We start from the raw sequence: 18,995 nt of genomic DNA, 5'->3' as shown, positions 1-18,995 counted from the left end.
AACTCATAGAAATGATATTGAAAGTGCCTTTTATGAATAAAGTGTCATGCTCCAAGGTGTGCTTATAAACAGAAGGTTTACAGCAGTCCCATGCACTCATAAGAAGATCTTGGGTAGTAGAAACACCAGGAAATTTTAATTCCACACAATCAGATCATCTTACATCAGTTATAAGGTTACAATCTTTATACATAATCAAGAGGGTCATTAAGATTTCTTTTCTGGTCATCCTAATGGGCCACATTATAGTATTCTTTCTCTTTGATAGAATGTTAATATTAAATGAAAAATTCAAAATTCATCAGCAATTGAAGTCAAAACTTGCTATCTTTACCAACTATGATATTAAGGAAGCTGGGGGGGGGTTACAAATTACCCATATTTAACTTATTCTATAAATATGCTATCTTCAGCTGTTAACTATCATTTGGCAAAGAAAAATTTCCTACATTTTAGTTTTAAAAATTTGATCATGAATTTTTATGCCTTTTCTTCTTCTTCTAAAGGATATCAATAGAGTTTAAACATGACCATGACCACCAAGCCCTCTTTATTTAAAAAAAAATCATAGATCATTTACTTATCAATTCAAAAATATAAAAATGCATATGTAAATAAATAAATAAATAAATAGATAAATAAAAATTACAATTGTATCTCATTGAAACTTTACCTTCAAGTTTGATTGTTTCTATGTTGGTTGACTAACTATGTATTTCCAAAGGAATTTGGGCAGACAGGGTGAACTTCATAGAGAATGGATTATAGATGGTTAGGAATAAAACATATCTTCCAGGTTGAGGACTTTAGAAAATATAATCATTTTGTTAATATGACAGAGTACTGCATGAAACATTGCATGTTTAAATACAACATGTACAATACCAAAAAAGATCATGAAAATATTTGTTTTTAATCTCAAAAAATTGTTTTTAACATTAACTCCAGATGAGAAAAGTTCATCATGTTATCTATAGATAATAAACAAGCACAACTACTGTATTAATATCATAAATAAAATGATTATCAGATTAATTATTTAGACACTAAAAAACTTACTATCTTTATGATATTGATTTCCATTATCAGATGTTTTTTATCCATTTTTTTATCCATTTTAAAATATAAACATTTAAATAAAACAGAATTAAATAAATTAAATGATATCTCATTGAAACTTTACCTTCAAGTTTGATTGTTTCTATGTTGGTTGACTAACTATCACCCATTCTCAATATAAGGGCACAAATGCCTCTCTGACTTTTTAAAAAAATGAAGTTCAAGATAACAATTTTTCTATCAATTACCTTTGAAAGAAAGATTTTGTTTCCAGATTTTTTTCATCAAATTATAATACATGAAATAATGACAAGACGATAAAGTAGAGGGTAATTTTATTCAGAAATGTAGCTTGAAATGTACGTTACTCTTTCTTCAATGTCCAAAAAAATATGTCAAAAAGAATGTAGTCATTAAAATCACAATTGGAATATCTCATCTTAACACCAGCACATCCTACCAACTCTGTCAGCAACATATTTTCTCGGCATACGAACGTGCGTTTGATTTTTCCTTTCAAAAAACAAAGGTTACTTTTTGATCCAGATGTGTAAAAACATTTTTTAAATATATGCTTTAAATTCTTCTCTCTGTTTTGTTAAGAGCGATCAGTTTGGAATCTTGTCAGTTTTAATAGATACTGGAACCTAACATGTACATGTAGTAAAGTTCTATTTTGTAGTTACTGTCTTTTTTAACATATATTCATGCCGATTTAGAAAACTATGTAAATGTAACGTACATTTCAAGATATATTTCTGTTTAATAAAAAGCTTAAAATTCATCTAAAATTCATCTAAAAATTCATCGTTTTGTTTCAGTTTATTCCAAAAAAGATTCTCTATGTAATCTCACTGTGTTATATGTCACAATCACCACTATAAAGACACGATTGCCTCAGAATATGAGTAGGTAACGTACATTTCACGCTTGTAATAATATGTAAATTAGTAATAAGAAAATATTGAAAAAAAAGCAATTATTGACATAAAAATCATATCAATGAAGCGTTTTAAGGCAGTAATATAAGAAATCATAATGTAACAAACGAGGTGATTGTCATCAACTACATGAATGTTACGTCACTTCGGTAACGTTCATTTCACATATTTTTGGGGTGTCCCCTCCACCTCAGTTCATAACCATTCTTTTGTGCTGTTTCGCTGAAATTGACACCGGTCGTAGCCTAGTTACTTCTAACTGTGTGCAAGGTTACAGACAAAAAAATATGAGTCAGATGTATTTTGCTATGATCTAACAAATGTTCGTGTTTGGCCATTGAAACTTAACATAAATCTATTCGAATATATCCATCGACAGTCTTGTTAACAATTTCATTTAGTATGTTGCAACATCGTTTTTCAAAACACAAACATACGTGCTTTTCAGCAGATCTGGAAAAATATAACCCCAAATGCAATTATTCAAACAAAACTGAGTATTCAGTATTTGAAATGCACGTGACCGTCTTGTGTTCTAGGTTTACTTGTTTTGTTTCTTTTTCTTTTCTTTTTTGTTTTTTTTTTTAACAATTATAAGCCTATGCATACCTTGTTTTAAATTATCAACAACAATTCAATTAATATTGACGAAAAGTCGCACATGAAAAGTAAACAAACTGCAAAATGGTTGCCAAAGATGAATTTAAGACACTTAGAAATAAATTTTCTAGCATTTGGTAACAGTTTAAAACATTTACGAGGATTGGGGTGCATTTAGATGTGGCCAGTTGTCAAATGGATTGTAACGATAATTTCGTTTCGCTCGTGTAAACGCAATTCATAGACTAAATTAAAAAAATGTCAGTTAGAAATACATAAAATGTACGTTACCATACGTAACGTACATTTCAAATATAAAAATAAATTCTCTTCCACAAGCATACGTTAGACGCGCAATATATTGATACTATTTGAACCTGCATATCATAAGAAATGCATCATACAGGTTTCGTATTCAGAAATATATACCAGGTATCAAAATCATATTACATAATAATTGAACCTTAATATATTTTTTTCCTCAGCAGAGACGTTTCTTTTCATTAATTTTGGGATTTAGCCGACCTCCAACCTTTGAAACTTTCCTTTGTGTACACATTCGAGTGTGTGAAAGTATTAGAATACATGAAAATTCGTGCGAGATTCACTTAATTCGAATTTCATGGTAACGTACATTTCAGTCACGTACATTTCAAATGATCACTTTTCATGTAAAAAATAATTTTTAATTGTGTTAAGCAAAACGTCTTTGCCAGTTTACAGGATACAAGGGGTTGCTTATTCAGAGTCGTCTCATATTTTCTACTTAATATGTATTCTTAATGGAAGAATATAGGTAACGTACATTTCTTTCTTATCTCTACGATTGAAAATGTCTTTCATTCCGTAAACATATTTCTAAAAGTTGCTCAAGTTGTTCAATTTCATGTTACATTATCTAAGTAGGAGTAATTAACCCTTTGAAATTTCAAATGTAGCCCATCAATAAATAAAGGAGAACAAAACTATCAGGTGTATAATCTTTGTGTTTGCTTGTAACGTTGTTAAAATAGAATTAAGCGACAGGGACATTGCTCAATAAAAATTATTTATTATCACAAAGAAAATATATTTATTGTTATGAAAAGAAATATATATGATACAAGGTTTAACTTATCAGAAAACTTTTACTTGAGAATCAAAACTATATATTACACAGAGGGGATTCAGAATAATATTTGACTCGGCGACAGTAACGTACATTTCAAATAGGCTACTATATTTGAATTTGGAACTCCTTAAATACCAAAAAAGATCATGAAAATATTTGTTTTTAATCTCAAAAAATTGTTTTTAACATTAACTCCAGATGAGAAAAGTTCATCATGTTATCTATAGATAATAAACAAGCACAACTACTGTATTAATATCATAAATAAAATGATTATCAGATTAATTATTTAGACACTAAAAAACTTACTATCTTTATGATATTGATTTCCATTATCAGATGTTTTTTATCCATTTTTTTATCCATTTTAAAATTTAAACATTTAAATAAAACAGAATTAAATAAATTAAAATGATATCTCATTGAAACTTTACCTTCAAGTTTGATTGTTTCTATGTTGGTTGACTAACTATGTATTTCCAAAGGAATTTGGGCAGACAGGCTGAACTTCATAGAGAATGGATTATAGATGGTTAGGAACAAAACATATCTTCCAGGTTGAGGACTGTATAGAAAATATAATCATTTTGTTAATATGACAAGGAACTGCATGAAACATGGCATGTTTAAATACAGTGCTAAAAAGTTCATGAAAATAGTTCATCATGTTATCTTTAGATAACAAAAGAAGCACAGTTACTGTATTAATATTACAAATACAAAATGATTATCAGTGTAATTTTTAGACACTAACAGACTTTCTCTTAACAGCATATTCAATTTTGTTTAATACCTGTCAGTACAGCATACAAAAAGATATTAGCATATACAACATGTAGTCCTACATTTTTTGAAAAGCTCATTACCAAGAAACAAAAGTGAAAATGAAAATATATGTATGCCATATATACCACATATTTAGAATCAAAAACAAGGATAAACCTTTTGTAGATTCTTACTTTTTCTTTTATTACATTCCTTATAGATCACAATTTAGTAAGTCTGAATTCCATGGGTAACAGATATAATGAATTATGACATTATATCATAATTTATGCAAAAGGACTTATTAACAATATGAAGTTTCCTTAGTATATTTTAGACAAAATAAGACTGTGCTTATATGAATGTTAGAGATATTAGATCACATAAGAATTACACAGTAATTAAATTAAACCATATAATCGTGGTTAAATGCAAAGATGACCTTCATAGGAAATGTAAACAAAACAAAGACAAACTTACCAGAATTGTCCAATTATATGCCCAATTAAATAATCCAGTGAAACAACATCTTAGCTGATCCTGAAAAAAAGCATACAATATTCAGTGATACACAAATTAACCTCATTTTACAAAGGAAGTAAAGCAACAATTGACAGACAAACACGACAGAAATGTAAAAGATACCATATGTATTTTACCAAAATTTAGTAAACATTTTTTCTGATTTAAATTCAATCACAGAATGACCCATCGTAGTAATATTAAATACACTCTGGGTTACATGCAAATTATACCTTACATGAACTGAGAATAAATACCCCATTTACATTCATATAAACTGAATTTTACATAACTAATTACTCTTTTAACTGATGTCACCATTAGTATGTCAGAATATTCAGGGTGTAAAAATCATGCATATTCACTTTTAAAGTACTCAATATATATTTTACATGTTGATGTTTGAAATCACTGACTAAATAAAATACATACATGTATATACATGAAGGTTTAAAAAAAAAGGGGGGGGGCACACATGTTTATAGATTTACAGAGATGCTCAGACTGAGTTTTTCCCACTTTCATTGGGCCACTGTTGCACCAGAATGTAAAAATATGAGTGACAAATAAGGCAAAAGATTCTGTATATTTCATTAAAAAGATTTGAGACAAAAGATTCATTGGCATAATATGATCTGATTGATTATCTCCATATCCTTCTTTTGGTCACTGTGATTAAAGATTCATAGAAATATTAGAAATAACAACTGAGAATATCACTTTAGTTGTTTTACAAGCATGTATCAGTATTTTATAAGATATGCTAGGAGTCTCCTCATAAGAATATTTAGAATACTGATCCAATAAAAGGAATGTGAGACAATATGATCATAACTCATGCAAAAAAGATTTATCAACATTTTAAGGATCTTTTAGTGTCCTAGTGTATTTCAGGGTAAACAATGGCAGTGTTTATATGAATGTTCTAAACATAAGGTATATAACACAGTAATAATGAATAAATACAAAGATGACCTTCATAGAAAATGTATAAAGAAAAGTTTGTTAAAACTTACCATGTAACCAGGTAACTCAGTAGAGTAATATTCATTAAATAATCCAGTGAAATAACATCTAGGCTGATCCAGGATTCAGCTGTTCAGAACTTTCTTGGAAGAAAAACGGTAGAAAATCAGTTTTGGTACTGAAATCCATAGGACCATACTGTTATTACATGAAGTCTCAAGCGCTGTGAAAGTCTGTGTTATTGTGTCAAAATAAGCAGCCATCGCGGCTTGTGAAGGACTAACATGACGTCGCTGCCAAGTTTATGACGTCACAATGCATAGGTAAGTCTATGGTATGTTTTGCACACGGCCCCCTTACAGATGATGCAACAGGTATAAAAACGGAGGTAAAACGTATTGATGCACAGGGCCCTTACAGTAAAGGTATATAAACCATGTGTGTTTTTGTAATTGTTTTCAGTAAAAAATCTAGGTTTTTATTGTTTTGAGGAAATCAGTTTGAACCGATTAGGCTAGGCTGGGTAGACTGTGAAGCGTGACGTTATAATTAAATTCTTGAGTCGCTGACAAAATCGTAGTAGCAGCGTATAGTATATAATGTAAACACAGTGTAAACAGACCCCCGTATTTAGGGGGCTATATGTACTGAATTGACCCGGCTATCCCCCACAGGGGCTGCACTCCCTTGACCCGGCTATCCCTCAGGGGCTGCACTCAGTTGAACCGGCTATCCTTCCCCAGGGGCTGCACTCTATTGACCCACCTATCCCCCACAGGGGCTGCACTCCCTTGAACCGCCTATCCCCCCACAGCCCCAAAAGTGCACTCAGATGACCCGTCCATCCAGACGGTTTATACTACTTTTCTCGATTTATTTCACTGTTTTTCAAAGTGTCATCTCAATATATTACTATAACAGTATGTTCCGAGAACTTATTCTTTTACATTTCCACAACAATAATCAAAGTACTCAGAAGTACAGAGAGCCGGGCTCATTTAAAGAGTAGAATGGATTTCTTACATGAATCACGTTTATATTCTGATGAAAAAATTATTTTAAAACTATCAGTATAAATGATAAGACACTGACAGTGAGTTTTTCAATCCTAATACCACTGTCCGATTTTGTCAGAATCAGAATTAATCTGGTACCGCAGCTGAATGTAAACAAACAGACCAGTCTGGTTCCCTCTCCTGCTTTACCTCGTATATGTAGAGAACTACGGTAACACTGATTATCAAAAATCCTAACGCTAATGAACTATGTTCTTTGACTTATGAAGTTTTCAAAGTCATTACTACTTATGTTTATTTTATATAGAATAAACTTCGTTTTATTTTTGTTGCTTTATTTAGCGTTTGTATTATCTCAAAAGCGGTTGAGAGTAAGAACTATATGTTTGCACGTAACTTTAAAATGGCGACTATTGGGTTAACATCCTGCCTTGAACAGGATCACATAAGCCGGCAATTGCTCTTCGAGCAATAAGCCCGGCTAAAAAATGTCTTATGACCATTATAAATAGCCCTCATGAGCCTGGAATGCGACCATTTTTCCTACTTACACTGTCATTATGGGCAGTGGGATATTTCAGTCCAACGCAGATATCACATAATGAAATGATACAGTCAAAGGAATGTTTTGAAAATGAGCTTTTGTATAGTTTAGGTAAGAATTTGGAGAAATTAATCGAGCGCAATTTTTTCCTTCTCTATAAATATACAGTTTTTTCAAAGGCACTTGGCTCTGTAGCTCTCGGGTCTGTCAATATATTTTTTTTTCTCGAAGAGTTACAGTTTTACAGCTAAGGGAAACCCGTGTTTCCGATCAAAAAGTAAAATAAGAGGTGCAAAATGGCACAAAACAGAAAGAATAACAAAGAATCTGTAAAATATCAATCAGTGGTATATACGGAGTTGCGGATAAGAGATGGGTACCCCAAATCGTAACGTACGGACGGACAGACGGACGGGCATCCCGATCACTATATACCCTCCCTCTTTTCAATAATTAAACTAGAGATACCGCAGCTGAGCTCACTAAATGATAACCCCGCCTCCCATATGATTATAATTGCAAAGTCTATGTTTTGCTCTGGGAGACGCAGAAAAAAAGTCAGATCAGAAAAAAGGAGATGCTCAATGGCATTATGTAATAAAGAAGCTGTAAAAGTATCATAAAGTTTTATTCAGTGATGTAGTAGGAGTTGCGGATAAAAGTGAGCATCTTTCAATATTATAGAAAGAATGCACAGTCACTTGTTTCGGTAATAATTTTTTTAACCCATAGTATAATATTAATACGCGTGTTACTATTATAGGTCAAAAGTGTGATACTAAAGGTCAAAAAAATATTACAGAAACAAGTGCCTATGAAAGAATGGTTTTCTCAATAGTCTCAATTATGGGAAACCAGAAATATGTGTGCGATGAAAAAGTAGAATAAAGGTGCACAATGGCACAATGTAATTTTAAAGATTCTGTGAAAGTTTCATCAAAATTTATTCAAGGGTATAAGAGGAGTTGCAGATAAGGGATGGGTACCCCAAAGCGTAACGGACGGATGGGCGCACAGACAGGCATCCATATCACTATATAACCCCCCTCCCCCTTCCGCTTTTCAAGAAAATACTTACATAGTACATACATATAGAAAACAAATCAAAGAATTTTTCTCTCCCCATACAATCAAATAAGGTTATTGGTACAATTCTCTCCAAATTTTGTTTCATTTCATATTTTAACCTGATTTCAATTTAAATCTACATAAAGATGCCTTATTCCATTTATATTGAATACACTGAATTGTGAACATATTTGTTATTTTTAAAGCATCTATCTGTTTACTGCTATGGCAGTTGCTGAGTTTTAACGTTTATCTTCATTAGGAAAGTGTCCCTATCTAATGAGAACCATGGACTTGTATGAAAATGTGGGAGTGATGAGTGCTTTGTTTTTATTGAAAATACCAGTTAATTTAAAATTAAAAACAATTATTTTTTTTCCATTTGCTGATCACTTACTCGCATGTACTGGGTAGGAGCAAAAAGCAGCGAAAATTCTGATGGAAAGAGTCATCCAGTGTACAAAACGTCATAAATATGTCGTCCCCTTATGTCCTCAAAAACCAATGACTGCAAATATTATATTTGTATGAAGTTACCACATATCATTGAGATTTTCCAATAAGTATTATGACAAATGTTGCCTTTTTCCCATGACAAAAGACAAAATTTACTTTTGGTGACATTGGAAAACTAATCATCCAGAATAATTACTCTCGCATTAATTTCTGCATTTTTAGGATTCCGGCAGCAGAGACACTGTTTACTTAGCGTTAATCCATGGCTATTAACCATAATTCCATTTCGAACACTTTTCATTGTTTTTTAACTGCATTAATATTGTGACAATAACCTTTGCTTAGCATGTTTAGCTAACACTAAAACTGTGTTAGCATCTGGTCTGCTGCAGATAAATTGTAGAAAAATTGAGTAATGGCGTGGGAATCTTATCAAGCTAATCACACCGTCTGCAGGTGTGTATAATTGGAGCCATTTTTTTCAGTTCGATTTTTGTTTTTTGAATTTTTAGTCATCAACACGTTGAATATTCAAAATCGTTTATCAGAAGGTAGCATACGAGTGTGGGTAATTCATTGCAGCCAATTTTGCTCAATTTTTAGCCTATCCCTGTTTACATTCATATGAAGCCAAGTTTATTCACACCCCTGCTGCGACCTTCAATTCGACTTTCAGACATATCAACGATGTGTTATCAATCAACAATACAGTTATTTTGATTTATATGCCGACTTGATATATCCAAGTGAACTTGAATAAAATTTACCAAAAAATCTTGAATGTTTTATTAACACATAGATCTATTTTGGATTTTCCCAAAGCAAAACATGGACACTGCCATTTCCCCCCCCCCCCCCATAATATTGAAGGTAGCCCATCTCTTATCAGCAACTTCTCCCATACCCTTTAGTTATGTATGTACCACTTTCAACTATTTATTTATCAAGGTTTATTGCTACTCAAGATCTTGCTCTGAGAACGATGAATTTTTGAAGCGGGGCATACTACTTACTGATAAACTGATGCTTCAGAAAAGTCAATAACCTCGTTCAAAGTCGGCATTTTGTCAATTCTATACGGTCGCTATCTATGGCACGCCGAATTCACAAAAATGAGCAAATCATAGTTTCACAATCGATAAACTAGGTTTATCTATGGCACGCCAAATTCACAAAAATTAGCTAAACCTAATTTCACAATTGTTAAACTAGGTTTATCGACTGTAAACTATAGTTTACAAACCGTAAACTATAGTTAACGATTCGTTAAGCATAGTTTTCATCTGTAAAACTATATTTAACGGTTGTTAACTATAGTTTACGAATGCTAATCTAAGTTTATCTGTCTTTAATAAAAACTTAACAATAGATTTTGTTGATAAGCATAGATTCACGTCTGTAAATTATAATTTAGGATCGTTAACTATAGTTAAGAGTCGTAAACCATAGTTTACAAATCGAGAAACTGTATTTATCAGATAATCTATGTTTTGCAATCGCAAATGATTGTTTTTGGTGTTAAGTATAATTTATGGTTGTGAAACATAGATTATCGCGTTAACTATGGTTTACAAATGTAAAATATAGATTAACGTTGTTAACTATAGTTAACAATCCGTAAACTATAGTTTACAACCAATAAACCTAGTTTATCGATGAAAAACTATGATTAGCCCATTTTTTGTGAATTTGGCATGCTAAACCTAGTTTCACAATTGATAAACTAGGTTTATCGACTGTTAACTATGGCACGCCAAATTCACAAAAATGAGAAAAACCTAGTTTCACAATTGATAAACTATGTTTATCGACTGTAAACTATAGTTTACAAACCGTAAACTATAATTAACGATTCGTTAAGTATAGCTTTCATCTGTAAAACTATATTTAACGGTTGTTAACTATAGTTTACGAATGATAATCTAATTTATCTGTCTGTAATAAGCGTTAACAATAGATTTTGTTGATAAACATAGATTCACGTTTGTAAACTATAGTTTACAATCGTAAACTATAGTTAAGAGTTGTTAATCATAGTTCAACAAATCGTGAAACTATATTTATCAGATCGTTAACTATAGTTAACGGTTTGTAAACTATAGTTTACAAATCGTGAAACTGTATTTATCAGATAATCTATGTTTTGCAATCGCAAATGATAGTTTTCTGCGTTCAGTATAGTTTACGGTTGTGAAACATAGATTATCACGTTAACTATAGTTTACAGATGTAAAATATAGATTAACGTTGTTCACTATAGTTTACAGTCCGTAAACTATAGTTTACAACCGATAAACCTAGTTTACCGATTGTGAAACTATGATTTGCTCATTTTTGTGAATTTGGCGTGCCATAGTTAACTATAGTTTACAAATCTTGAACTACAGTTTACAATTCGTTAAGTATAGTTTTCATCTGTCATATAAGGTCATTGATCTTGGTGTCATTTGAAAGAACTTGTTTCGGTCAAAATGATACCTTTCAAGTCCTGAGTTTTTCCTATTAATTTCTCTATTACATAATCACTGATTTCACCTTTACTGTATTTCACTGAATGTTTATATTCCTCTATATCAACAGTTCTCTGTGGTTGTCGATCAAGCCGAAATCTGACATATTATTCTTGTTTTCCTTCATAAACTCTACCATCTCTTCAATTTCTTTCTTCTTTTTGTTTAGCTCAGATTTCAAACCGTTCAACTTTTTATTTTTTTTTCCTCCAAATTCTCTTTCAATCTTTTTTCATTTCGTTTCTTGATTTCTGATAACTTGGCCATTATCTCATCAACATGCTTCAGGAGTTTTTAATCTCAGCATCACACAGGTCTTTATTTTCTGTGATCTGCTGTGGAATCTTCTCTATTTTCTCATTCATCCCAGGCAGACCCTAACAAAAAAATACTATAGTAAACTATAGTTAACTATAGTTTACTGTAGTTAACTATAGTACCAAAGTTAAAACTTTGGAACTTTGATTTACTATGGTGAAAACTTTGGAACTTTGATTTACTATGGTGAAAACTTTGGAACTTTGATTTACTATGGTGAAAACTTTGGAACTTTGATTTACTATAGTAAAAACTTTGGAACTTTGATTTACTATAGTGAAAACTTTGGAACTTTGATTAAGTACTATAAAACCCGTGGAATTATGGTTTTGATTCTCATTTTGTACATTTTATGAAATGTCAAGAATAAGATTTATTACAGCTTCGATGAACGATCTAAAAACCCGAATCGTCCCCTAAAAGAACAAAGTACAAGAAATGACTTCTAATGAATAAATTGTCCTTGCACCGATAAATAAGCAATATTTATCATTATCTATGGAGAAAAAATTATTATAAGATAAAAAAATCCATCATTTAGAATCAAAATATTTGCTTTTTTAACATCAGTCAACATGTAAATAATGCATTTAAATAAATTACTTTGCATATCAAAATTGAGATGAACAACAAAAATCAGCCCAAACAAACCAAAATCATCACCTTTTAAACCGATTAATAATTTAAAAAAACTTATTAAAAACATAAAAAAACTTTAATACTTTGATATAAACTTTGGAACTTTGATTTGTAATGGAGAAAAACTTTGGAACTTTGATTTACTATGGTAAATACTTTGGAACTTTGATTTACTATGGTAAAAACTTTGGAATTTTGATTTACTATAGTAAAAACTTTGGAGCTTTGATTTACTATGGTGAAAACATGGAAACTTTTATTTACTATAGTCAAAACTTTGGAAATTCGATTTACTATGGTTAAAACTTTGGAACTTTGATTAACTATGGTGAAAACTTTGGAACTTTGATTTACTACTGTCAAAACTTTGGAACTTTGATTTACTATGGTGAAAATTTTGGTACTTTGATTTACTATAGTTAACTATAGTAAACTATAGTTAACTATAGTTTACTATAGTATTTTTTTGTTAGGGGATCCTCTTCCTTGATCTTCCTCAGAAGTCTTATCAATCCTCTTCTCCTTTGGGTGGCTGCCGTGGGTATAGTGCTCCATTCGTGATCTCTATGGTCTGTTTTTGCGCATTTTCCAGAAATAAATTCATCACAATCCTCACATATAACATCAATAGGTAAATCATGGATTTTACACATTTCAATATGCTCTTGAGAAGAGCCCAGTGGATATTTTGGTATACTGGCTGCCATATTTGTAGAATGTCTATAACGTATTATAAGGAAACTTTGAAGTTCATAGAACAATTTAAACTGATGTCATTTGACAAGAATATAGAATTCTACAATTCATTTTTAATAACCTTTAAACTAATTGTATTCATGTGTCACTGAATAGTTGATCGAGAAGATATAAACGAACAGTAAACAAACCCATATATAGAGCCGTTAAAGAATATAAATTGTCAACTAGGCATAAAACAAGGCTCAAAACTATTATTTTAAAAAAATCATGCATTTGCCCCAATGTGTCTTTGAAAAAATTAAAACAATAGCCTTTCTATAAATGCCCAGTCTTAAAATTGTTGCAAACAGCAAAGGTAGAAAGGCTGACCGGAGACGTATACTAGTATTTTGTTGTTATCCCCGTTCATCCGTCTAATATATCGTCATCTTCAAGCGGCCTTTTTAAAATTTTACATAAAATAAGATAGGGGCTAATTTGTAAAAGTGCAGTAATATTTCAGCTATACATCTTTATCCTGGGGGATTAATGGGGTTAATTACCGGGTATCAGGAGTCGAAGTCTCTCACAGTTCAAACGTTATGACGAAGTTAAAGTTGACAAAAGACAGACAAACAAACAATCAGATAAACAGATAGACAGAACAAAAACAATATACGCCCCGAATCTATCGATTCGGGCGCACAAAAATGTTCAAAAATTATCTTCCAAAGAACAGCAAAGCCATGATTGTCATATTTATATGCAAGCATCTGCTGTGGTGTATATTCAAGTTTGTTAAAATCATAACCCTTGGGGGTATGGTAGGGCCACAGTGGACGATCAAAGTATTACATAAGAATGTATAGGGAAAATCTTTAAAACTAGTGTTGGCAAATCGGACGATTTTTAGTAACCGGTTACTCGCTTAATCTTCCGATCGAGTACCCGGTTACTCGGATGATTTTTTGTTATAGGTTCTGTATTTATTATTAATCTCGTCATTTTACATATTGATAGAAATAAATAATAAATGTTACATATATGAACTTTATTTACAAATACAAACTCCAAAAACACAATATCTTCTAAGAATTTTGATTTTAAATGTCACTTGAAACGGGGAATTTGTTTTTGTTTAAGAAATAATTTTATCGACACCTGAAGAAGATATATGTTGCGATCGAGGAAAATTAAAATACCCTATAGCACTTTGCAATTACTGCTTGTATTTGTTGAGTTTCATGCAAGTCATTGATTATCGAATTATTTTTCAATCTTGTGTGATTTAGCATATTTATAGTTTCATCCGTATACGACAAATCCGAATCACATAAATTGCATCTGACACATTCTATATTTCCACGCTTTAGAAGTTTGCGGCGGCATCTAATTAAAGTATGTTCCTCTGACTAACACAGGTCTAAATGAGGTAATTATAACTCAGGTCTTCAAAACGTGTACCCCCTGGCAATTAAAGTCATTAATTAAACTAATCAAAACAAATCCATCCTATTCGTGAACCACTAGAGCAAGCCTAACGGTAATTAAATAGGGGAAATATGTCAATATACATTTAAAAATAACAAAAAAATTATTTTATACGTATTTACTATAAAAAATGTATTTTTATCCGAGTAACCGAATACCAGCTTTACTAACCGATACTCGCATCGTTCGACGGTTAACCGGTTAACCGGGTACTCGTTGCCAACACTATTTAAAACTTCTCTTTTCAACAAAGTCAACATGAATAGTCATATTTATTTTGAAGCATCCTCCTTGGAGGATATAGGAAAAATCGTCTTATCAAAACAGAAAAGTTATGATTGTTTTTTTTAACATGGAAGCATCGATCCTCATGTGGTGTAGATTCAAGTTTTGTTCAAATCATGACCCAGGGTAGAGAGGGGGGATAGAGAAGGGCCACAACAAAAGCTCAAACTTGTAGGGAAAAAGAAGTCAGTTGTCAAAAAATATGTATACTAAAATGCATGCTTATTGTAATTTCATTTTTTTAATCATACCCTTTCCACTTTTAGGGATAGGTCGGAGCACTTATACATTTAAACTTTTAAAAACAATACTGATTTTGTCTTTTTTCTAGCAAGTGCTCAGGTGAGCGATGTGACCCCTGGGGCTCTTGTTACAATAAGGCCAGGTAAAACATTTTATAAGATTTTTTTTAATTTTGACGTTCATTCTTTATTCTGTTGGGAAACTTCACTCAGTGCTGTTAAAATGCACATATAGTCAACATTCTGGTAGGTTTAATTGATTTATATTTTTCTTATGGTTCATTGTGTATCACACAGCACAGCAGTCTATATTTCCATGTTGTAATTAGTTGGGTTAATTTTTAACTGTTGGACAAATCTATTTAATTTTTTGTGTGAAATTGATGAGCTATCATGATGATGAATCAAGTATTTATAACTTGCGCCCGATCCCACTTCATATATTTATTCAAATTAATATGTCCAAACCCTAAATTAATGCCCCTTTTTCTGTTGTTAGATATAATGTGTGTAATAGTTTATATCTTACAAACAGGTCTTGTTGCATTTAGTTTGACGTTATATAATTTGGCTGACTGGAATGGTGATGGTGTGTGTATAGAAAGGACATATGCATCAATGCAGACGTAAATTATTTTTAAAAAGGTGTATTACAAGTTGATCTTACTTGACTCTTGAGTAAACTGTCCTATTTTATGTTATGTTACTCTCCAAGACTTAATTGTAGTTAAGGATCACTTTGGAGTGATTTAAGCTATTCCTTGCAAAATTAGACTTTCTATCAATATTATTGTTAAATTGAATTCCAAAACCAAGCCAGACTATTCCTAAACTGCTTGATAACTTGATTTATTTATACAATTGTATATTTTGTACAGTAATGTTTATATTATAAATACATTATCTATAACCTTATGCTTTTGTTATATAAAGAGGATACTATTTAGTTATTTTGTATAATTTCAATTTATTTGCAATATCTTCGTAACCTGGACAGACTTAGTTTATCTTTTGCTGGCCTGGATTATTATTATAAGTCACTATCTAAAAATACGAATCCATAAACCGTACACCAATTCATGGAAAAAATTTTCTTATCAATTACAGTGATGCAACTAGAATTCAAGTGAAAAGCTTACGAGTTATTTCAGTTAAAATATTATTAACTTAAACTTTAAATGACAACAACCGAAAAGAACAATCCACAAATAAGTTTGAAGTAGATTGAAAATGATTTAAAGAATAAATTTTTGTAATATATAATGAGAAAATTTTTAATCACGCCACATATATAACACATTTTATACTTATATACTCTAATACTGAAATACTTTGACAAGTCCATCATAATATCCCACCCACAGTGTAGACTTGTACAGAGATAATCTGGCTGGACCGTTCACTTCTCTCCCTGATAGCAAGAACTTCAAGAACTCCCCGACAGGACTCAGCAGATGGATATTTTTACTAGCTCTGTCGGTAACAAGGATGTTACAGAGTGAGTCACACACTACATCAGTTGGAAAGAAGTTCTTTGTCATGTTCTGTCCACGGTAGACTGACTTCATACGACCAGAGACAGACACAATCACTAGTTCACCTGTAGTGAGACTTGTACGGTTCACAACACAGATATCACTGTTACTGTTCTGTGTGACTCTGGCTGGACATGTAAACAGTCTGGTTTGACCGTCCTCTTGGTACCCATACTCATGGATGACGTCACCTGTCACTGTGATGTGTCTCACCAGACGTCTGCTGTGTGACTCTAATTTGAAAAGATCTGATTCGTTGTCTCTCAATGTGACCAGTAGTCCACCGTCCACTGACTGATTCCTACTGGTGTCAGTGGCTCTGTTCTGACGACTGTAGAGACAGATCCTGATAGTGACAGACAGTTGATGGTATAGCAATTATTAAGGAGAGTAAAATAAACATCACCAGTGTCTGTCACACATAGATCGAACATCTTTATTTTACATTGATGTTTTGTATCACCTTCTTTGCTTACTTGTTCAGTATAAGGTGACTCGTGTTGTCTTATAAAACACTGATTTTCACACAATGCCCGCAACAAAAATATTCGTTGTTCTCCTTTCTTGAATGAGCTTGTTTCAGTCAAGTTGTTATAATCTAAATCCAGTGTTTTTCCAATCAAACTTCCCAGCACCACATCACTGATTTTTCCTCTATTGTATCTTACTGAAAGTTTACAGTCATTTATATCAACATTTAGGCCATACAGCAGTTGTGTCATTTCTCTGTGGTTGTCAATCAGGCCTTAATCTGACATGGTACTCTTGTTATCCTCCATGAACTCAACTGACTCCGCAATTTTTTTCTTCTCTTTGTCCAATTCAGATTTCACACTTTCTAGCTTATCATTGTTAGCCTTCAAATTGTCTTTCAATCTTTGTACATTTCGTTTCGTCATATCTAATAACCTGGTTATTATCTCATCAATATGGCTCTGAACCTTTTTGATATCAGAGTCACACAATTCTTTATTTTCTGTTATCTTTTTTGACACCTTGCACATCTTCTCATCAATCCCAGGCAGATCCTCTTTTCTGATCTTTCTTAGAAAGTTAAGCAGACCTCTTCTCCTTTGGCTGGCTGCCGTGGGTATAGTGCTCCATTCATGTTCTTTATGATCTGCCTTGGCACACTTTCCACAAATAAATTCATCACAATCCTCACATATAACATCAATAGGTAAATCGTGGGTTTTGCACATTTTAATATGCTCTTTAGGAGAGCCCAGTGGATATTGTGGTTTACTGGCTGCCATGTTTTTTTTAACTAAATGTCGATTTAATCTAGGTTAAGTTGTTTGTAAAGTGCAATGTACAATTTGAACTGATATCAACTCATGGATCCGCAACGTACTATATTTTAATGTTATCACTAAAGATAAAAAAGGAAGAGATGTTTGACAACGAGAGAGAATAAGCCTGAAAGGAGAATTGTTTTTTAGCACTTATCTTTTCCCGGTAATTTCCTCTTTTTATCAATAATTTCTTTTCATTCAGTTTGAATTAACAGGCATGTACAAAGTTCTCTGAAGACAAAAAAATATTTTAAAATATAAAAGTAGAATGAAATAAAAAAAAATTAAACAAACAGATACAATAATTGATACGTGTAAATAAATTAGCGCACTGTTTACAATAAAACGCAGTCTGTGAAATATTTACATTTTAAAATTTCTTGTCCTAAATAAAACTACAATTAGTAAAAATACTTTATTTCTACATACATCTACAGGTACATCAAAAGGCGTGGTTAAAAAAATAACATGCAGGGCGGACAAATGGAGACAGAAGCACGTGAATTCGGAATCAAGAACATATAAATATAGGGAATAACTATCATATTTATGTTCCCCAAACGAAGTTGGGGAACATATTGTTTTTACTCTGTTTCTTATTATTATTAGGGTCTTCCGTCTTCAGCGGAAGACCCTTCTATTATTCTTCGGTTTCTTTTTTACCTTTATTATTATTAGGGTCTTCCGTCTTCAGCGGAAGACCCTTCTATTATTCTTATGTTTCTTTTTCAATTTTCTTATTATTATTATTCTTTTTTTCTGCACAAATTTTGTGCCGACGATTCCTCAGAGATCTTTGGATCGATTTGTTTCAAATTTTCAGGGTTGGTGTAGAATTATCTGAAGTTAATTCCGGCTGAAGGATTTTTTGAAAATCACTTCCGGTCTAGAGTTATCGCCCTTTTCTTAAAATTCAAACGACCTCCGTGTCTGTGATAGAACTCAATAATGGCT

The 18,995-nt window shown here is 31.9% G+C and overlaps 1 protein-coding gene and 1 long non-coding RNA gene across 2 annotated transcripts; both read right to left on the bottom strand.

The window, feature by feature from the left end:
• Positions 1-681: 681 nt before the first annotated feature.
• LOC134266409 (uncharacterized) lies at positions 682-4,570 on the bottom strand. Its single transcript, XR_009991970.1, has 3 exons — positions 4,505-4,570; positions 4,146-4,276; positions 682-804 (listed from the first exon to the last, which is right to left on the bottom strand). It is a non-coding gene; the product is annotated as an uncharacterized LOC134266409 (long non-coding RNA).
• An 11,957-nt stretch (positions 4,571-16,527) lies between these two features.
• LOC134266414 (uncharacterized) lies at positions 16,528-18,002 on the bottom strand. Its single transcript, XM_062748660.1, has 3 exons — positions 17,510-18,002; positions 17,275-17,413; positions 16,528-17,092 (listed from the first exon to the last, which is right to left on the bottom strand). Exons 1-3 carry the CDS (start codon positions 18,000-18,002, stop codon positions 16,528-16,530), a joined length of 1,197 nt encoding a protein of 398 aa, XP_062604644.1.
• Between the last annotated feature and the right edge of the window lie 993 nt (positions 18,003-18,995).

Source organism: Saccostrea cucullata, unplaced genomic scaffold, assembly GCF_032062105.1.
Source record: "Saccostrea cucullata isolate Sc308-1 unplaced genomic scaffold, CSIRO_AGI_Scuc_v1 ctg1069, whole genome shotgun sequence".
NCBI classification, from domain to species: Eukaryota; Metazoa; Mollusca; class Bivalvia; order Ostreida; family Ostreidae; genus Saccostrea; species Saccostrea cuccullata.
This window is presented reverse-complemented; position numbering and strand designations above follow the sequence as displayed.

Bases quoted from the DNA above. Each gene is read 5' to 3' on its own strand.
- LOC134266414 (XM_062748660.1), bottom strand. From the start codon at position 18,002: ATGGCAGCCAGTAAACCACAATATCCACTGGGCTCTCCTAAAGAGCAT. The intron at 17,414-17,509 runs GTACCATGTCAG...GTAAACTTTCAG, and splicing joins GTTCATGGAGGATAACAAGA to TAAGATACAATAGAGGAAAA. The intron at 17,093-17,274 runs GTGTGAAAATCA...TGTCACTATCAG, and splicing joins ATATTTTTGTTGCGGGCATT to GATCTGTCTCTACAGTCGTC.